This window comes from Neovison vison, chromosome 4 (assembly GCF_020171115.1).
Source record: "Neovison vison isolate M4711 chromosome 4, ASM_NN_V1, whole genome shotgun sequence".
NCBI lineage: Eukaryota > Metazoa > Chordata > Mammalia > Carnivora > Mustelidae > Neogale > Neogale vison.
In genome coordinates, this window is record NC_058094.1 from 34,094,076 (window position 1) to 34,117,201 (window position 23,126).

Here is a 23,126-nt window from a genome sequence, read left to right on the forward strand (position 1 = left end):
TTTATCTTTATTATATATCTTTAGTATGAATAACTTTGCTTCTGTTTCATGATGCCACTATAACCAATAATCCAAAAGGCAATGAAATTCAGAAGGTCTATTTCTTAAACAACAACAACAAAAAAAAAAAAACTTATATAATCACCAGATAGGGAATCTTTGGATTTAAATGATTATTTTATTCACAAGATAAAATCATCTTGATGTTAGAAACTGAGATTTAGGGGCGCCTGGGTGGCTAAGTGGGTTAAAGCCTCTGCCTTTGGCTCAGGTCATGATCCCAGGATCCTGGGATAGAGCACTGTGTCAGGCTCTCTGCTCAGCAGGGAGCCTGCTTCCACCTCTCTCTCTCTCTCTCTCTCTGCCTGCCTCTCTGCCTACTTGTGATCTCTGCCTGTCAAATAAATAAATAAATAATCTTTAAAAAAAAAAAAAAAAAGGAAAAGAAACTGATTTAAAATAAGTAGAAGTATGCTCATAGCTTATTATTGACAATAGGAAATGATTCATCTTGAATATGCAGATATCCCTTTCTATCCCTTTCTGGCGTCAAGAGGAAAATGGATTTCCCTGTTAATCTGAAATTTGTTTCTTAAAGAAAAGTATTTAACAAATTCAATTCTGAGGGAAAACAAAAACGATAAATAGAAGAAACATTTTAAGACCATTATAGGTATCTGACCTTCAAGTTCTTTCTGCTTAACCAAAGTAAAATACTTCTTTGGAAAAGGCATTAGAAAGTAAAACACTTTTTTAAAGGCACAGTTCCTGGGTAAAATACTATTGGCTCATCATTGAAAAAGAAAGCTCTGATCACACTGTTTACGTTTTTTGCAATTTGTGCTGTTTATCATACTCAGTCTCAGATTGATGTAGATAACTGTAAACCGTGAACTATGGCATGATCTAGTAGCGTAATGCTATTTCCTTGCTGGCAACCAAGATATCTGAATACTACTCTAACATTTACACTAGAACAACAATGTTCTCCTACAGCTCTCCAAACACATCAAGCTCTTTCACACTGTTGCAGGGGCTGTTCCATCCACTAGACTATAATTTACTTTTTTTTTTTTTTAACTTAGTACACTCTTTTTCAGCATTCTAGACCCAGTTCAGATTCCAGCAACCCTGTCTTCCCCACCACCTGGCAGACTCAAACATTCGCTCTTAGGTTACACTTCTAAACAATATATTATATTGTAATTATTCTTATGTATATTATCTGTCTAGGACCACTCATCTTTTGCCCAACACTATGTCCGTGACACATCCTAGGTTATTATTTGTGTCTTATTTAAAATTGAGTTGAGGTATTTTATTTTTTTAAAGATTGTATTTATTTATTTGAGAGGGAGACAGAGAATGAGAGATGAGAGAGAGGTCACGAGAAGGAGAGCATGAGAAGAGAGAGGCCATCAGGAGAGGCAGACCCCTGCCAAGCAGGGAGCCTGATGTGGGACTCGATCCCAGGACTCCAGGATTATGACCTGAGCCAAAGGCAGTCCACTTGACCAACTGAGCCACCCAGGCGCCCTGAGTTGAGGTATTTTAAATAAGCAAGAAAAATTCAGTATTTCAAGAAAGTCTATGGCAGGAAAAAATAAAGATTTTTCTTTAATCATGGTCTAAGTCCTGATTCCACTTCCTATTAGCTGTATGAGACTGCTGGAAAATCACTTAGCTTAGTCTTCATCTGGCAGGTGGGATTTTAATGTAGATTTCAGAGTTACTATGAGATAACATACGAAGAAAACCTAGCTCAAATCTTCTCCATTCTCTCTTCCCCTTTATGTGTTATGTCTGGACTTGAACTTGGTTGGCTCCTTTCTTTATGGAAGAAGTACCTGTTCCCCATGTTCTACATTACCTATAGTACAATGTTTTAATATTGTCTCAGTGTCTATCTTTTTTAATCTTTGGAGGAAGTAAAACTATGTATTGGATTAATCAAATATGAAACTATATTTCTGTATCATCACTCTTCTTAACTATGATTATTATTCTAAGGCTTAAGTTGAAATGATATTTATAAAGCTTTTCTTTAACAGTCCAAATCTATGACATGCTAACCTTGATATAGGACTTGGTTATTAACAAAACTGAAGCATTAAAATAAATATCATTTTAACACTGTTTGTTATCAGAGAATGAATCTGACATAATGCTTTCTATAAGTTCATGGTATGCAGTTTTGGAACAATATCATTAAGTGTAGTTACGCACCTTTCCAAACTGCAGAGTGCAACCCAACACTAGGCAATCAATTTAGCTGGCCAAGACTCACAATTTTTTAATAAAATAGATCAGAACATTGGAAAGAGTGCAAGTAAGCATTTCATACAAATCTTGTTTCTATTTTATATTAATATTTGTATGTAGTATGTATATATTGGGTTATAGTATAAAATAGATTTCTTCAATAGATGGAAGCTTAAAAAATATGAAAACTACTGTATTACTAATTAGCTAAGAGAAAGAATCTATGTCCTTTTATGATAAAAGAATAAACATACGCCATATAGCTGGCCATCCCAGACCCTTGGCAGATGTTTCTTCTGAACTTCTACAAAGCTCCCTAAGTGATTATTATAACACTAATGTTTGTTACAAAGTGCAAATCAGTTCATATCATCTTATGTACAGTTCCTCTGCCTGGAATGCCTTTTCACCCGTTCTTGGCCAGATGCAAAACCACCAAAACATCAAACAGTAGGACATACTCAAGAAACAGCACCAAATAAATCAACGGAAAACTAGAGAGTAAGACCCTGACATAATGACTAGCTTCATTACTTGAAAATATTTTAAAATAGCTTTGGTACTTCATTTTCACAAATAACTAGCAAATTCTCCTCCAGAGTAACAGGGGGGAAAAAATGGCATCAGAATATATATATAGCAGCACTAGTCACAATAACCAAGAAATAGAAAAATCCCAAATGTTTATCAGTAGTAAAACAGATTTGAAAATTATAGTATATTCAAATACTAGAGCACCATAAAGCCAGGAGAATGAATGAAATACAATGACATGCAATCTCACAAATTTAGGTGAATCTCACAAATATGTTGAACAAAATAACACAAATCCAATAGAATAATACTACATGATTCCATTTGTGTAAAATCTAAATATATATTTTATATATATAAAAATAATATATATATATATATATATATATATATAATCTATGGTGGTGCGCCTGGGTGGCTCAGTGAGTTAAGTGTCTGCCTTCGGCTCAGGTCATGATCTCAGGGTCCTGGGATCGATCCCCACGTCAGGCTCTCTGCTCAGCAAGGAGCCTGCTTCCCCTTCTCTCTCTCAGCCTGGCTCTCTACCTACTTGTGATCTCTGTCTGTCAAAAAAATAAATAAAGTCTTAAAAAAAAAAAAAGTCTATGGTGCCAGATAAAAGGATAAGGTTACCCTTTGGGGTGGGAAGTAATCTTCCCTAGAGGGGAGTATGAGAAAGAGATACTGGAGGGCTGGTAATGTTCTGCTTCTTGCACTCAGTAATGGTTTCGAAATATGTTCTGGCAATTCAATGAGTTGCCGATTTTCCATTTGTGCACTTTTCACTACCTATGTTATGTTTTAATAAGAACTTTATTTGGCAATAAGCACTTTGCTACTTTTATCAATTTTTCTAAATGCATTTTCTGAATAAGCATATCTATCATTCATAATTCTTATTTATTTATCTCTTTCTTGAGCCACCAGGAATTTAAGGTGGTTCAAAGGTACATGACTGATGCAGTCAATTTTAGACTAGACTAAAGAACATCTATGTCAGACCTGGAAACTCACCATTGCAGGAACTGCCTCACTATCTCACAACTGCTTATCAAGTGCTTTGACCAGTCAAGTACCAATAAGAAGCATACAGCTTACATGAAAACATCTTCACCCATATCATTCTCAATCTTCAGAAAAAGCAGATAGACCAAGAAGGCTTTTTGTTTGCATGTTTGTTTGTTTGTTTCTTTTGTCTTTTTGAGAAAGAACAGCATGCACATGCTCATGGGAGCAGCAGGGGGTAGGACAGAGGGAAAAGGAGAGAGAGGGAATCCTAAGCGGGCTCTATGCCCAGCGCAGAACGTGAAGCAAACTCGATCTCACAGCCCTGAGATCATGACCTGAGCCAGAATCAAGAGTCAGATTTTTAGCTGACTGAGCCACCCTGTTGGCTCATTAAATTTTTACTTTTTTAAAAATTTTTTAGAATATTTTATTTATTTGAAAGAGAGTGAGCAAGAGAGAGAAAGAGCATGAGCAGAGGGGAGGGGCAGAAGGAGAGGGAGAAGGAGACTCCCCACTGAGCTGGGAGCCCAATGTGGGACCCAATCCCAGGACCCAGGGATCATGACCTGAGCCAAAAGCGGGCACTTAACCAGCTGAGCTACCCAGGCACCCCCCACACACACAGCAGAATTTTGAAAGGAAAATCAAATTAACTATATATTCAAGGAACTCTAATTTCCATTGTTATTTGCCTTCAAAAAAAGAAAAATCAACCTTTTTTGAGATCCATCATCTCTCCCTTATGACTTAATAACAGGCTGCCCATGCGTTTAGAAATTTCACCTCTGACCCTAGACCCAGTTCTATTTCAAGTTAACATGATTAAGTACAGCAAAACAATCAAGTAATACGCTCATTCTTATCATCAACAGGTATAAGCAGTCTTCAAAACTTTCTTCTAAGACGCTCTCTATGACCTGAAACTGAGAAATTCAGTCTTCTGGAGGGGACAGGAGAGAAAAAGTACCCCAGAGTCTTAAGGAAGTCTGTAACAAGCCATGTTGACAATTAGCACTTCAGTAAAAGTAAAAGCCTCAAAATGTTGATCCGTGGATTCATGTTTTACATCTAAAAAGACATAAATAATTTTGCCTGGACTGTTGGAAATCTGTTCCATCAGGGGATCTTAAATAGGAAGCTCCTAATATTCCTCCAGAAGCAAATGATCTTGGGATTGAAACAGCTTATCAGTGACTCTTAGATCAGGCAGATGACTAACCAATATCGACAGCTTCCATCTAAGAAAAGAAGAACGATTTTCTGGTATCTCTACTTCTCCTTTCTAAAAATTATTTTGTTTACTCTTTATCTTAGTTATTATTATGCTTTGGTATCTAATGATCAACAAATGGTTTCTCATATACTTTCATGTATTTTGTGAAAATCTCCCTATAATCCCACTAACAATATGTAATAGATGTTCTTGGAAACACTACATGCAGTAAATGTCCCTCCTTCTGGAGCATTTCTGTACTGGAATTTTCTTCACGTTATTAACCCTAACCTTCAGTCTTACAAAAATTCAACCTTGCGGGGCACCTGGGTGACTCAGTGGGTTAAAGCCTCTGCCTTCAGCTCGGGTCCTGATCCCAGAGTACTGGAATCGAGCCCCACATCGGGCTCTCTGCTCATCAGGGAGCCTGCTTCCCTTCCTCTCTCTCTCTCTCTGCCTACCTCTCTGCCTATTTGTAATCTCTGTCAAATAAATAAATAAAATCTTAAAAAAAAAAAGAAATTCAACATTGCTCCCAAGTCATTACAGCAGTTTCAACAGAATCAACAACACCAGGAGCGGGGCCTAAAATTGTCATTATCTTTCCTTTAGTAGCAAATCTTTATCTTTGGGCATCCTGAAATTTCCATCTCATTGCAATAAATGAAAATCAAATGTAAACTAACTGCAGTAGATGTACTATTGTTCATTATATAGAGTCACCTATCTTCATGATCACATCGAAAGACTTTCTAGACTTCCTCATAATTAGTTAAGAGCCTTGTGACAGGTTTGGGGAATGAGCTGTAAGCAAAAGTGACCAACCTCTATTAGTTTACTAAATTCTCCTTTCTCCATCTGTTCTCTTCCTCTGATGCAGAAACCTGGTAGCTATGTGTTCCAGGTGGCTTACCAACAAGATAGAAACCTTCAACTGCCACTTAGAAGAGAAGCATTCTATCATCCTATAGATAAGTCTCAGTGCTTTTAGTGGGCTTGTGTCCCTAGGCTATGATCTTCACAATCACCTTTCAGCGAGATGGGAAGGCTAGAGGGGACTGCAATTGGGTATATCCCTTCTCTCCTGTTGGCTAGGTAAAGTAATATCCCTTGAGAACAAAAAGTTCTGAGAATATTTCAAAACAATTGGTTTTACCCTCCTCTGCTGAAGGTACAAGAGAATTGTTCACTGACCTTCACCTTGAGAACCTGGTGAGGTTCCTCACAAAACTGGGGAGGTCGAGAAGGTTGTTCCCCTAAGGCTGGACTCCTAGGAATTTTTAACTCTTAAGTCAGTGCACTCAGCCTTCAGTCTGAGTTCCATTAGTTATAGTTTAAGTTTTCCTACCAGATCCTACCTAGCTCCAAGAGTTTCTGCTCCCAGTCAGCAGTCGTCCTCTTTCCTTGCCTCTCCCTCCAACTGTCAGGGGAATGATTTGCTCTGTGATTTCAATTATGTGATAAATCTTAGAAGAGTTGTTGATTTTCAGTTTGTTCAGCCTTTTCTTGTTGCGAGGATAAGAGTAACAACTTCCAAACCAGAAAATCACCACAATATTTTTTTCATTGTTCATCAACATGTCTTTTTCACACGTGAATGTGAAATATTTGTGAGAGCAGGAACCACAGTCCTTTTATCTCTGGATTCCTAGTACCCTGCGCAGCATTAGAATTCTTCAGGGCTCAATCATGGACCTTTTTATCTGCTCTTCTCCATACACTCTCTAAGTTATCTTATCTATTCATCTAGATTTAACACCAAAAGTTGTAACTCCAGCCAATCCCTATCTCTCCTTCAAAATTGGCTAATTTATAACATCTAAAGCATAAAAAATCTATAACCTCTATTTTAGTTGCTAGTCTTAACCTATTCATCCTTTCCCCATCTTGATCAGAGTTAATGGCATCACCACCTAATTAGTTCTTCCTATCAGAAATCTGGCAGTCATCTTTGGCTCTTTTCTCTTCCTTAATAACTTTTTCCAAATCTACTACACTAAAAATAATCCTGTCATTTCAACCTCCAAATATATCCCCAATCCACTCCTCTCCATCTTCATTCTAATCAATTTGGTCCAAGTCATCATCATTTCTAGCAAAGTCTTTCATAAAAGCCTCCTCATTGCTCTATCCACTTCTATTCTCATTCATTCTCCTCATAGAGCAGCCAGACTGATATTCACATTTAAATTAACTCAAGTCAATCCCATGTTTAAAAGTTTCCAATTATCATCCTTTTTTACTGAGACTCACACTTATCATTCTCTATAAAACACTACCCTATCTGAGTCCTACTTCTGGAATCTCTTCTCCCACCATACTCCCATCTTAAACACTATATTATAGACACATTGGTCTTCCTTGTCTCTCAAACCCTTCACTACTTAAAAACTTCAACAAATGATGTTCCCTATGCTTAAAAAAACACTCTTTCTCTTAGCATTTTTTCCCATTAAAAGACCTCACAATCAAAGAGGATTACTATATTAAATGGCCATTTGATTCTAATGATTAAAATTTTAGATTTTCCTAGTTTTTCAAAAGTGTAATTTTTATTATGTCCCAACATGAATAAAACTGTTACTATATGAAAATTCAAAGCAAACTAATCCAATTGACTGGTTTAATTAATCTGTATTTTAAAACTTTCTAACTTACCTTTGTTATTATGCTAGGTATTGGGAATGCAAAGTCAAATTAACAGTTGCATTCCAAAGAATTTAACAGCTTTTTTCCCAGTATGCCCATTCTTAATTATCCAGGTACTTGTTTTACACTTTACATATAACCTATATTATAGTGTCTTTAGAGAAACTTTCCCTCATTTTGATGCGGAGGCAAAAAATAGTAGAAGGAAGGAAGGAAGGAAGGGGAGAGAGAGAGAAAGAAAAGATAGAAAAGAAAACAAAAAGTAAAATTATTTAATTTATATATTAAGGAATTTTTGCAAAGGCTGAGTGAGCTGACAACTGACACAAATGGCTCAACTGATTTTCTATGCCTTAAAATTTATAGAAAGTCAAAATTGGACACACTGTTCTACTTATATCTACAGTTTCACATGAATCGCCAATATCAAAATTAGTAATATTCCATTATATTAAAGAACTATGAAATAAATAAACTCCAAAAATACAGATTCAAGAAACCTACATTATTACAGCTTTGAATAACCACAAAATGGGATTTGTGTAAATTCATTAGAATGAAATTACTATTCAGGAAATATTAGACTTTTAATGCTATCTGATAGAATACTTGGTTATTCTACTATGAAAATATCTATATGGAGTATGAGAGACATAAGTCCTATTTTTTATATATTAAATGAATACCTAGAATTCAGTAAGTGGAGGAAGTTATCCCATTCAAATGGTAGTCAAGAGAGAAAAAAATGAGATGACTCAGAAAGAAGTCTTAGAACACAGATGAATTAAAGAGAGGATTCATAAGTATCCTGGGTTTTAGATCAGAAAGACAGAAGGAAAGTTCCTGGAAAATTATATACCAAAATCCTCAGCATAACAGGAATATGAGATGAAAAATCTAACATTGAGAGACTCTATTAATTCTCAATTTATTTTTTTAGTGGCTCCATGTCCAGTGTGGAGCCCAATGTGGGACTTGAACTCACAACCCTGAGATCAAGACCTGAGCTAAAATCAAGAGTTGGACACTCAACCGACTGAGCCACCCAGGTGTCCCTGGTTCTGAATTTTTAAAACTGCATAAATCGCAGATCAACAAGAAGAATGAGTTGCCTAAGATAGTTTAAAGGAAATAGCACCCATTAAATAAGAATTAATTTTTAAAACATCCAAAAGTACTAGTCTTTTTTCCTATCCAAAAATCCAAGCAAACTGAATTGTATTTATTATTGAAATAAAGCTATTTCTTTTCAAGTTTATGTCAATCAAAAGTCACTTTATTTCAGGGGCGCCTGGGTGGCTCAGTGGGTTAAAGCCTCTGCCTTCGGCTCAGGTCATGATCTCAGGGTCCTGGGATCGAGCCCCACGTCGGGCTCTCTGCTCAGCGGGGAGCCTGCTTCTCTTCCTCTCTCTCTCTGCCTGCCTCTCTGCCTACTTGTGATCTCTGCCAAATAAATAAAATCTTTTTTTAAAAAAAGTCACTTTATTTCAATAATTAGACATTTTTAAGTGTCTAAGTTTTTAAAGCTCATAACCAAATATCTATTTTATTTAATGGCCACTATAATCTACTAAATAATGTAACGTAATCTTTATTACTTTCTGAAACTTACAAATAAGATACATAACTGAAGTCATTTAACACAGAGGCAAATTTGCATCTAATTATATTTTGATAGTAATTTTACTATTCTATGACATTTCAGTGCCTTAGAGAACATAAGCAAAATAATGACAAGGTATGCCAATTTAACACAATTTTTTTATTAGAAAAGGGTTTACTAAATTCATTTCTATTTCTTGAAGCACATTCTTATACCATAAGAATTCTTATGCCGTAAAAGGATAAAACATGTAAAATCAGTTGTGAACAAGAAAGGTTTGCTGAGTTCCTCCTACAGATCAGGCATTCTATTAGATGCCAAAGATAAAATAGTAGATAGGACAAAAATGGTCTTGACTTCACCTAGATTAAATACTTCAACAGTTCCCATTTTAGAACTACATAGACAGTAGAACCCCACCCCCCATGCCTCATTCTCAGTTTCACTTTCAGTGCTTTCAGTGACCTGGGATCCACTGGGGCCTGGAAGAAGATGATCCTCCTGCCATAACAGGTCAATGGTCAATGGCCAATGGTAGCCTAACACTATGTCATAGGACCTGTGTCATTCCCCTCACTTTATCTCATCATGTAGGCACTTAATCATCTCCCATCATCACAAGAAGAAGAGCGAATATTGTACATGATATCTTGAGAGAGAGACTCCAAAGTTATATAACTTTTATTAGAGCATATTATAATTGTTCCATTTTATTATTAGTTATTATTGTTTATCTCTTACTGTACCTAATGCATAAATCAAACTTCATCATATGTACATATCATGTATATTATATGTATGTATGTACAGAAAAAAAAACAACAGTAAAAATAGGGATTATGTGCCATCTGCTGTTTCAGGCACCCACTGGGGGTCTTGGAACATATCTGCAGATAGGGGTAAAAGGGACTACTCTAAACTATTAGAAACAGTATACCACAACTTAGTTTTAGGTAGGTTGAAACTAAAACCCTGACAAAATTTAAAATAAAATGCACACAAGATAATATAAAATGAATGAGCAGATTACCCTCAGCCAGAACAAGACAAAAAGACATTTATCCCCCCGTTTGCATTAAAGGCAAACATGAAAGTTTCTCTGTTTCATCTTGGGGCTCCTAAGGTAGTCATTCTCATCCTCTCCTAGAGTTCATGTCACTTCTCAATCTGTCCATCCCTACAAGCAAACCATCTTCTCCACAACCAGAGCTCCCACTTAAAAAAAGCATAGAGGCTGAGCAGTAAGAGCATGTTGGAGTAGATGTCAGTTATCATGGAGAGATTAGAATTTGAATATATAAAATCTTTCTCACATTCTCAAAGTTACTTACACTTCAAAATATAAATAATATTACTGGCACGGAGTTAAAAAGAGATGGGTGAACAATTTTTTAAAGACTATTTTCTATTTTATTAACAACTGAAATAAATGGAATTGACTCCTTTTTAATGTTTCAGGCCACTGTGAGAATAAATTGCTATGTTTCCCAAATTATGTTGATAACTTAATGAAATGTTCAGTGAAAGCAGGACTCGGTGGTCAAATATGTTTAGTAAACATTGAATGTCCTAACCATTTCAGAGCACTTTTAGACCCTCAGAAGTATTACAATAAAGAAAACTGCTTGACCTTTTTTTAAAAGAACCTTTCTAAAACTATTTGACCAAAGGCTGAATTGGGGGGGGTTAATATTTCTTAATGTCTTCTGAATTATTTTTTAAAGAAACACACTATAGAATATATTACATAAATGGAGAAAGATGTTTTACTGGGTAAATATAATTTACATTATCTATACTAAAACTGAGGGGAGAACTACTTCTTTTCACTTTTACTACCGTATAAATTATCCTGTTTTCTTTTTAGAGTTCCATGATAATTAAAGATGAAAGTATCAAACTCATAACCTACCAATTTTAGTTTCTGAGGAATAATATTCCAAGGGCTGCATTTTAATACATACTCTTCAGTATGTTATGCTATCAGAGATAATATTTAGTCTATACAGATCAGCTTACTTACGTCTGGGGCTCCTTTTCATTTTGTTGTTTTTGCTGGGGCTGAAGAACGTTATTTACCAGTTCAGTGATCCCACTAAAGGGAAACCACCTGTTTAAATAAGCAAATAATGTGACTGAATAACAATGTAGGTCAAATGTTTTCTTAACCATAATAATAAAGAGACACAGGCACAAAAGCTACAGCCAATGGAAATGTGAGCTCCAATTACCACCAGGCAGTCAGAATGTAGGGAAATTAAGATTGAACACTTAACCAGTCCCCAAGCAGGCAGCAAAAAACTACATCCAGTCAACATGTGGATGAAGTAAGAAGCTGCAGGCAGCTCTCTTACAAGCCAGAGAGTCAGAAAGCAGAAGACACACTAGCTGCAGCCTATCCAGTATTAGTGTAAGCTAATACCATCCAAGGTGCAGAAAGCAGAAGATGGCAAAGGTACAGAAATCAAGCCTACTGCACTCTTAATACATTTACTTACTGTGTCGGTTGTGGTTTGTGCTCTTCTTTGACCCTAAAAAGATAAGTTTGCACAACTGAGTGCACTGTACTAAGAAAAAAATTTCTCTCTACAATTTGTGGCCATATAAAAATTAAAAATGAGGTTTGTTACATGAAAAGGTTAGTGCCTTGCTACTTGGAATTATACATTTAAATTAAGTGGACACAAAAAAAAGATGTTGAATCACTTGTTCTGAATAAAGGACTGATATTAAAACTCTACTATTGTTTTAATGATTCCATGATTTAGTCCTCGAGTTCTCTGCATATTTTTATTAATATTGATATTGAAGCTTTTAAAATACTTAAAGTGCTATATTAAACACAGTTACATTTGTTTTACTGAAGATAAATCAATTTCCTCTTTATTTTTTTAAATTCTTCCTTAATATAAACTGAAGGCATAAATATTTTAAATAGAAATGTATAGTTTTATAAATGTATTTTAAAAGCCTTACAAATGAATTTATTTATTGCTTAAAGGAGCAGATAAAAGAATTGTGGGGGGGTTATGTATCCAATCTACCTAAAAATAACTACTAAAATAACTATGTATATTAAATTTTAAACATTTATAAGCTAAAGTAAATTATTCATATAAGATAACACACTAAAAATGCATTTAAACTACAATCAACTCAGTGCTTCACTGAAATAGCACTAGCTATTTACAAGGTAGAGAAAGCCCATACGCAAGGGTACTGGAGTCCTCTGAAATTTGTCTTCCCACACTCTACCTAGGACCAGTCCTGAGAGATAAATTTGTGACTCAGTGATCAGTTCATTAGCTTTTACTTTCCCAAAGAAAGGCTAAGAATTGGTAACTAAAAATGGTCACTAAAGTCTAGGATTTTCATAAGGAAATTATATTAACACTGTGCATTAGATTCTTTTTAGATCAAATTGATTTTTTCTTTTCCAGTGTGTTCCTATTTATAATGATATAAACAATAAATGAAAAGGTGTACCCTTACAATATTCTTGTGTCCCAACAGATAAATAGAATTGATAATTGTGTATCTCTATATTAACCCAAAAATGAATATCCTGTGTTCCCCGCATAAACTTCAAAAAAGTGTAATAGTATTTTCCTAGAGCTAAACCCATATCACTTAATATTTAAATATAGTCATATAATGGATTAATAATAAGATTATATTTAGCACCAAATATCCTATCAGCAAACAAACACAAAAACCTTAGAGTGACACTGGATTCTACCCTGAAAACCTGCTGTATTTCCTAGAGAGTACGATTAAAAACTGCTTAACATTTCAAAACAAAATAGGCCCCAAACAGAAAATGGCAAAGAAAGATTACCGTACCAGCTCATCAAAATGGAGAACAATGCAAGATTACCCTTTACCAAGTGACATGTATGTTAAAAACAATAAATATTTAAACTAATACATGAATATTGAAATAAATATGCAAATGAGGGGAAATATTGTTAAAGAATTCTTGGGTGATCTCTGCAAAAAATCATGTTGCTTTTTAAATTAATGACAAAAGTTTTGATCATAAACAAATTGATATTAATCTACCAATCAGTTCCTAATTTCAAAATTTTACTTGAAAAATTAACAGACATAAAAATGTTAACTACCAATTCTAGGAAGTATTTCTGGGCATTGTAAGATATGTGAAATATACAAACATTTGCATCAGCTTCCCAAATAAAATATGTATCATAATAAGGCATTTAAAATATTTATCCTATCAGGTGGCCAACAGACACATGAAAAGATGTTCATCATCACTTACTCTTAGGGAAATTCAAACCAAACTACAATAAATTATCACCTCACACCTGTCAGAATGGTGTAATCAACAACACAAGAAACAACAGGTGCTGGTGAGGATGTGGAGAAAAAGGAATGCTCATGCACTGCTGGTGGGAATATAAACTGGTATAGCCCCTCTAGAAAACAGTACGGAAGTTCCCCCAAAACTTAAAAATGAGAACTACCCTATGATCCAGTGGTCACACTACTGGGCATTTACCCAAAGAATACAAAAACACTAAATTCAAAGGGACACATGCTCCCCGATGTTTACAGCAATATGGTCTACAATAGCCAAATTAAGGAAGCAGCCCAAGTGTCCATCGATAGACGAATGGATAAAGAATGTGTGGCATATATATATATATGAATATTATTCAGCCATAAAAAAGAATGACCTCTTGCCATTTGCAATGACATGCATGGAGCTGCAGAGTACATGCAGAGTACAATGTTATGCAAGTCAATCAGAGAAAGACAAAAACCATATGATTTCACTCATATGTGGAACTTCGGAAACAAAACAAACGAGCAAAAGAGAAAGAAAGAGGAAAAAAAAAAAAAGCAAGAAACAGGCTCTTAACTACAGACAACAAACTGATGGTTACCAAAGGGGAAGCTGATGGGGGAACAGGTTCAAACTGGTAATGGGGATTAACAAGTGCACTTGTTGGGGCACCTGGATGGCTCAATGAGATAAGCATCTGCCTCCAGCTCAGGTTATAATCCCGGGGTCCTGGGATGGAGCACCCACATCGTGATCCCTGCTCAGCAGGGATCCTGCTTCCCCCCAAGCCCATTCATGCTCTTTCTTGCTATCTGTCTTGATAGATAAATAAATAAATAAAGAGTGCACTTCTTGTGATGTATGGAATTGCTGAATCACTATATTTCACACCTGAAACTGAAAAAACACTATGTTAAAAGAATTTATCCTGTCTTTAAATACATCAAGAATATAAAATTATTCTCCTTTTCCCCAATATTGTAAACAAAATAAAACCTCAAAATGTCTGGACATAATTAAAATTCATGATGAGTTCATTTACAAACAGGTAATATGAAAAAGTAATCATATCATTTTTTTTACAATAACTAACATTATTAACAATGAACACCTACATTCCTGCATTCCAAAAAGCATATGAGGGACTTCCACTTGCCAGTCTGATACATAAAACGCTTAGAAATCATCAATTCCATCCTTATAACAAGCAAAAAGCTGAACAAACTGAAAACCAACAACTCTTCTTAGAACCATCAAAGAGTTTAGGTAACCAGACAAACTGGTGTTCTGAAAATGAAAGAAATAGACAAATAGATATAGACCATCACATTTTAGCAAGAGCTCAAGTCAAGGACTGAAGCCCACACCTGAAGCAGTAGAAATACTTTTAACTAAAACTGACCAATTACTCAAGACTCAGTGTGGACTGGTTGAGAGTTTAAAATTCCAAGTGCCAGTCTTAGATGTGCCACCACATTTCCATAAATTTTATCTCCAGGAGCCCTACCAACTGTTGCTCACTGTGAAAATTGAAGAAAAATCTCCTACATCCAAACAAAAGATGGGGAAAGTAACTATTACAAAATATTCCCAGAGCTCTCTACTCTCCTCAACAATCCTAAACTCAAGGGAAAATATTTTACCAAAGCCTAAATAATTGGTTCTACCAAAACCAAACAAGCCTGAAGAAGAAAATTATCTCTTTTAGCCTTTGAGGTGGAAAAAAAACCCAAAAACACAAACTACACCCCCTCTAGCCTTCAACATGGGGAAAGAGAAATACCCAACTCGGGCTCACCAAAAGACAGACTACTGAATGCTTCTCCCATAACACCTTACCACCAAATCAATAGAGCTCCTGAATAATGACAAGATTACAACTAAAAGAACTACAAACTTCAGACACTATTTAGTTGAAAGTCTCAGGGAAACAGAAAGGGAAAGGAAGGAAGGAAAATACAAATAAAGACGATAGGGAAGATTTGGGGAAGATGATGGAGTAAAAGGCAATAGAAATCTGTCCCCCTACCTGGACAACAATGGCAAAATCTGTCCGATATAACTATTCTGGATTTTTGGAGTCTAATGAAGGCTTTCAACTTCGGGAGAAGACTGAACTATACACTGCAATTAATTTTGGTCAACTTGGGCTCTTAGCATAATATGAGCGACCCATTCCCCACCTGTCAATCCCACAGCAAATTGCTGTGCACCTGCTCCTGGAGCAATCTGCACACAGCTTGCAGGGGTCAGGATAGGTAAAAAGGACTCTGGCCTCCAAATATCAGTAATCTGTGCTCAGATCGCAGACTATTGCTTCTCATCTCAGAGGTGCAGACAAATAAGTGGGTGGCTGTTGCTGCAACTCCTCACACTGTTTCAGTCTTTCCCCTTCTGGCTAAGGTGATTTCCAGGATGTTTAAATGGCCAGCTCAACTCCCCCTCCCCCACTCTGTTCTTCAATTTTTCTCCCTTTGTGAGCCAAACATTCAAAAGCAACTGCATGTATGGGAGAAAGTAAACTCACTGTACATGCCCAGAGAAAGGTCCAGGCTTAACAAAGACCTGAAAAGACCTTAAATTTATACCACAGGATAATGCTCAGCACAGAGACAGCCTATAATTAAATACACACACACACACTAAACAAAAACAAGAAGACCCAGTGAAGGGGGAAAAAATCTGATTTCCAGGCCTACCACATTAGATTCAAATGTCCAATTTTCAACTTTAATCCTAACACATACAAATAGGAAAGTATTATGCATTCAAAGGAAAAAAGGATGAATAGACACTGTCCTTGAAAAAGACCTGACAGCAGATCTACAAAACAAAGACTTTAAAACAACCATCTTAAAGAAGCTTAAAGAATTAAAGGAAGATGTGGGAAAGTCAAGAAAATCTATGAACCAAACAGGAATATCAATAAAGAGATAGAAAAAACTAAAAAATAAATAAATAAGCAAATAAATAAATAAATAAGGATTTCTGGAGATGAAAGTACAATAACTGACATAAAAACTCACTAGAGAGACTCAAATTACAGACCAATACCCAAATATTACCCAAAGCAATGTACAGATTCAATGCAATCCCTATCAAAATCCCAATGTTTTTGGCAGAAATACAAAAACCCATCCTAAATTCACACGGAATCAGAAGGCACCCTAAAAAGCCAAAATAATTTGAAGGAAAAACAAAACAAAACAAAACAAAACCCAAGAACGAAGCTGGATGACTCACATATACTAATTTCAAAACTTACTACTAATCAGTGTAGCACTGACATAAAGACAGAAACAGACCAGTGAAATGTATAGAGAGCCCAGAAATAAACCCTCATGTATATAGCCCAATGGTTTTTGACAAGGGTGCCAAGATTATTCCATAGCAAAAGGACAGTCTTTTCAACAAATGAGACTGGGAAAACTGGATATCTACATGCAAAGAATGAAGCTGGTCCCTTACCTAATTTATACAAGAATTAAATCAAAATCAAAGACCTAAATGTAAGATCTAAAACTATAAAATTCTTAGATGACAAATATAAGAGCAAAAGCTGCACAACACTGAATTTGTCAATGATTTTTTTGGATATGACACGAAAGGCACAGAAACAAAAGAAAAAATAGACAAACCGAACTTCACAAAAATTTTTAAATTTTGTGAATCAACAGAGTAAAAATGCAACCTACACAATGGAAGAAAATGTTTAAAAAGTATATCTAATCTCAAGGGACTAATATCCGGAATATATAGAGAACTCCTAAAATTTAACACACACACAAAAAGGAACACTGTTCAAAAATAGACAAAGGACTTGAGCAGACATTTTTCCAAGGAAGATACACAAATGGCCAATAAGCACATGAAAAGATATTCAATCTCACTGATCATTAGGAAAATGCAAATCTAAACTATTGTGAGATATCACCTGACACCTATTAGGATATCTACTATCAAAAAACAAGATAACAGGTGTTGGTAGGATAAGGAGAAATTGGAACCTTTGTGCATTGTTGGTGGGAATGCAAAATAGTAGAGTCAATGTGGAAAACAGTATGGTGTTTCCTTTAAAAATTAAAAATTATTATATGATCCAACAATTCCACTTTTGGGTATATACAAGAAAGAAATGATAGAGGGTCTCAAAGAGACTTGTACACCCCTGTTCATATTAGCATTATTCACAGTAGCTATAATGTACACACACCCCAAGGGTCTATCAATGGATAAATGGATAAGCCATACACACACACACACACACCCCAAATGAATGTTACATAAACTTAAAATGTTGGGAAATTCTGACACAAATTACAAAATGGATGAACCTTAAGGACATTATGCTAAGTGAAATAAACCCATCACAAAAGACAAATACTGTATTATTCTACTTACATGAGGTACTTAGAATAGTTGGAATCATAGAGCAGAAAGTAGAATGATGGTTACCAGATGCTGATGAGAAGGGGAAAATGGGAGTTCTTGCTTAATGGGTCTACAGCCGCAGTTTGACAACATGAAAAAACATTCTTGAAATGAATAGTTGTGATGGTAATATATTATAAATATATTTAATATCACTGAACTGTGCACCTAAAAGTGGTTAACATGATACATTTTATGTCTATGTATTTTACCAAAATTAGAAATACTGGTTAAAAATATAAGGACAATAAAAGAAATTTTAACCTCTGATACCATAGATACATCAAACAATAAACAGAGCCTGACTCAGCCAAGTAAATATAAAACCTAACACTAAAAGCCAATCTACCTACGTTTCTTTTACACAATAAACTTTGTTTAGCTTTCAACAAAGAATACAAGGCATTTTTTGAAGGCAAGAAAAAACACAGGCTGAAGAGACAAAGCAGCATCAAAACCAGACTCAGAATGACAGAGATTTTAGACTTATCCAACTGGGAAGAATAACTATAATATGTTTAGAGCTTTAATAGAAAAAGTGCACAACTTTTTGTTGTGTGGCTTGTGTGAGCAGAGAGGTGGAATACTTAAGAAAGAATGAAAAGAAAATGCTATAAATCAGTAACACGGTAACAGAAATGAAGACCTTCATCTTTGATGGACTCGTCAATACACCTCACTCAGCTGGGAAAAATCTCAGTGAGCTTGAAGATATGTCAATAAAAACATTCAAAACTGAAAGGCAAAGAGGGAAAAGAGTAAAAGATGAAACAGAATGTCCAAGAACTGTGGGACAATTACAAAAGGTATAACATACGTGTAATGGGAATACCAGTAGAAGAAAGAAAGAAAGAAACACAAGAAATATTTGAAATGGTAATAATGGAGAATTTTCCAAAACTAATGACAAGACACCAAAACCACAGATCCAGTAAGCACAAGGAATACCAAGCAGGATGAATATTTTTTAAATATTCATCTAGGGGAATCTGGGTGGCACAGTGAGTTAAGCATCTAACTGTTGGTTTCTGCTCAGGTTGTGATCTCGGGATCCTGAGATGGAGCTCAGAGTGGGGTTACCTGCCCAGCAGGTAGTCTGCTTCCCTTCTTCCTCTCCTTCTGCCTCTCCCCCTACTCTCTCTCTAATGAATAAATAAATCTTTTTAAAAGATGTACACCTATGCAAATACTATTTTGAAAAAAAAACCTGGAAAAAAAAAAGTATTTTGAAAGAAGTCAGAAGAAATACAAATACCTTGCCTACAGAGAAGCAGATACAAGAATATCGGAATTTTTTTCAGCAACCATGCAACCAAGAAGAAAGTGGGGTAAAATATTCAGTGTTGAAAGGAAAAAAGAACAACTTCAAATTCTGTATCCAGTGACATTGTTCTTCAAAAGTAAGGGCAAATTAAATACTTTCTCAGACAAGCAAAAATTAAGGGAAAATTAGTCATCAATTTACCTGGCTTCCAAGGAATGTTAAGAGGGAAGAAATGATACAGGTTGTAAATCCACATCTACATAAAAATAGGAAGAGAATTAGAGAAGGAATAAATGAGAGTAAAATAAAACCTTTTATTTTTCTTATTTTTAATTGATCTAACATAATTTTGTTTACAGTAATAATGGTAACACTGTGTTTGGTGATTATAGCTTATGGATAAGTGAAATGAATGACAGCAATTTTTATGGTACAGGAGGGAAGAATGGGGAATACTCTGTCATATAGAACTTGTACTACCCCAGGGGTGGTATAGTGTTATCGGAAAATAGTTGTAAGCGTACACTGAAAATTCTTAAGCAACCACTAAAAAATATGCTTAGAGAAGAGAAAGCATGGAACCAAATCATATAAAATGTTGACTTTACACAAGAGACGGAAGAGAAATAGTAGAAAACAAAGAAGAAGCAGAGGAAAAAGAAGAAGAGGGGGAGGTATTATGAATATGAAAATATGAAGAGGAAGGGGAGGAAGTAAAGGAGGAAGAAGAAAGAGAAATAAAAGAACACAGGCAATGAATGGGATAGTTATAAATATAGTAACTATTAATCCAGTTATACCAATAATCGCTTAAATGTGAATGATCTACATACACCAATTAAAAGGTAACACTGTCAAAGTAGACTAAAAAAAAAAAGGCCAATGTGTTGTCTATAAGAAACCCACTTTAAATATAAAGACACTGATAGATTAAAAGCAAAGGAATGGAGAAAGATACACCATGCTAACATTCATAAAAAGAAAGCTGAAGTATCTATATTAATTTCAAACAAAGTCAACTTCAGAACAAGAGAATTATCAGGGATAAAGAGGGGCATTCCATAATGACAAAGGGATGAATTCTCCAAGAAAACATGACAATTCTTAATGTGTTTGTGCCTAGCAAAAGAGCGTCAAAATATGAGAGACAAAAATTGATAGACCTGCCACAAGAAACAGACAAATCCACTGTTAGGGTTAAACACTTCACACTTCGATCAGTAACTGACAGATCCAGCAGGCAGAAAATCAGTAAGGACATAGCTGAGTGAACAGCATCATCAATAAAATGTATCTAATTGGCATTCTCTAATACATCATCCAATAATACCAGAATACACATTACTCTCAAGTTCAAATGGAACATTTACCAAGATCACATTCTGGGCCCTAACATGCTCTTTAACAAATTTAAGAGAATACAAATCAAACAAAGTTCCTGAGTTCACAATGAAATTAAAACTCTAGTTTTAACAAATAACAAATAACAAATAACAAAACTGTCGTGGAAAATCCAAAAATATCTGGAGATTAAATAATATACTTCTAAGTAACACCTGGATCAAAAAAGAAGTCTCGAGAAAATTTTGAAGTAGTTTGAACTAAATGAAAGTGAAAAACAACCTATCAAAAGTTGCAAGATGCTGCCTCTCTGCCTACTTGTGATCTCTGCCTGTCAAATAAATAAATAAAAAACCTTTAAAAAAAAAAAAGTTGCAAGATGCTGCTAAATTAGTACTTAGACGAAACTTTCAACACTGGATGCAAAAAAAAGATCTAAAATCCATAAACAAAGATTCCATCTTAGGAAACTAGACAAAGAAGAGTGAATTAAATCTAAAGTAGAACAAAGAAAAGAAATAATAAAAACAAGAGCATAAATCAATGAAATTTGAAATAGAAAATCAATAGTCAAAACCAACAAAACCAAAAAATGTTTTTATAAAGACTAATTAAATGATAAACCAAGCTAAAACTAAGCTAGTCAAGAAAAAGAGAGAAGACACAAATTACTAATATCAGAAATGAAAGATGGTCCATCACTACTGATGCCATGACATTAAAAAAGATAATAAATATTAAGAATAACTCTATGCTCAGAAATTTAATAACTTTGATGAAATGAACCATTTGCTTGAAAGATACTCTCTATGACATCTCACAACCATGCAAAATAGAAATCACCAAGGTCCAAAAGTTTCCATTTGTGAACGCTACCAAACATTTAAATAGGAAATTACACCAATCCTCTACAATCTCTTTCCAGAAAAGGAGGTTGAGAGAACACTTTCTAACTCAGTTTCTTAGAACAGCACCACCATAATTCAAAAAACAAAGACATTAAAAGAAATGAAAATTACAGACTGTTATCTTTCAAGAACACAAGTGCAAATATATTCAACAATGTATTAGCACTGTTAGATTGAATCCAACATCATATAAAACAATTGTACCCCATGACCAGGTTGGATTTATCTCAGATATAGTGGTTCAATACTCAAAAATCATTTAGTGCAGTCCATCACATCAACAAGTTAAAGAAGAAAAATTATCTATTATATTTGACAAAATCCAACAATCATTCATAATAAGAACTCTTGACACACTATGAATTGAGCATTATTTCCTCAATTTGATAAACATAAAAAGCTACAGATAACATCATACTTAATGATGAAAAACTAGAAGTTTTCCCCTTAAGATGAAGGAGGAATCAGCTACAGAGAGATCAAACAAAGGAATTTTGGGAATGTTGGAACTGTTCCAAATGATATGGTGTTGCTGTATACATGACTATATGTATTTGTAAAAACCCACAGAACTATACATCACAAAGAGTAAACCTTAATGTATACAATTTCTTAAATAATCAACCACAAAGGCAGGGAATCCTAGGATGAAATGCACAATGTGATAAATGAATTCAGCTCTGTTTGGAAAATGGATAATAAACCTCAATGACTCAGAAAAATTTGCTGCTCGAAGTAACAATGGGAAAGGATATCTTAAATGGATACTTCCAACGCTAAAGACAAAAAAAGAACTATACAAGGTACTCTAATTAGTAAATCTGTTTGCACACTGCACAGGTTAGCAATTCTGAAACTACCGTGGATGTTGACAGGAATTGAAAAATAACTAAATAAACTGAAATAATGAGAACCAGGTTTCTCACTGTCAGAAAAAGAAATTACAAATAAACAGAGAAGAGGCTAAAATGAATGAACCCGGACTACAATGCTGGATTTAGAGTCAAAGACAGTCAAAGATATTAGTGTGAAGTTATGCATATTTACATATTATAGATAGATTGATAATGACAGAGAGAAAAAAAAAGCCTGTAGAATATAATTAATAAATTAGAGCTATTGTGCTCAACTAGAGTAATCAAAAGTGGAGCTATGAATACAAGCATTTAATTTCATTCTCTTTCCAGAACTCCCCCAATGACATGGTTTCCTTATTTGTTTGTTAGAATGGGTTGGGATTCAAGGCTAGTAAAATTTATGGAATTGGAAGCAGAGAGACAAGTTGTAACTATCTTCAGGCAGCAGTCCTGAGAAGCTGAATCCTAATGCAATGAAGAGAAGAGGCAAATTAACATCATAGAATCCCCAAAGGCTCCAGAATTGGCAGAACCAGGTATCTCTAGAAATAGAGTGTTAAAGTGAGACTAAAAACAAGTTGAAAGGGTCTTCACGAACAATAGGACCCAGATTCACTCACTCACTCCATGCCTCTCCCCAGCCTCCACAGAAGCTTAACAAGCATCTTCTCTGAAGAAGGTAAAACGGAATGACTAATCTAGGGGAGACCAGGCAGATACCCAACAGGGGTAATACACTAAACACAG

At 35.0% G+C, this 23,126-nt stretch overlaps 1 protein-coding gene across 33 annotated transcripts in view; it reads right to left on the reverse strand.

The window, feature by feature from the left end:
- The window catches only part of RIMS2 (regulating synaptic membrane exocytosis 2), a 592,339-nt gene that overhangs the window by 486,665 nt on the left and 82,548 nt on the right, over positions 1-23,126 (reverse strand). For 5 of the 33 annotated variants that reach the window (XM_044245156.1, XM_044245159.1, XM_044245154.1 and 2 more), the window contains exons 2-3: positions 11,768-11,800; positions 11,293-11,379 (exon numbers count right to left, since the gene is read on the reverse strand). The exons of the other annotated variants lie outside the window; for them this stretch is intronic. In XM_044245156.1, the coding sequence (XP_044101091.1) occupies positions 11,293-11,379; positions 11,768-11,800 (120 nt within the window). The remainder of the gene's footprint in view (positions 1-11,292; positions 11,380-11,767; positions 11,801-23,126) is intronic. 33 annotated transcript variants of the gene reach the window in all.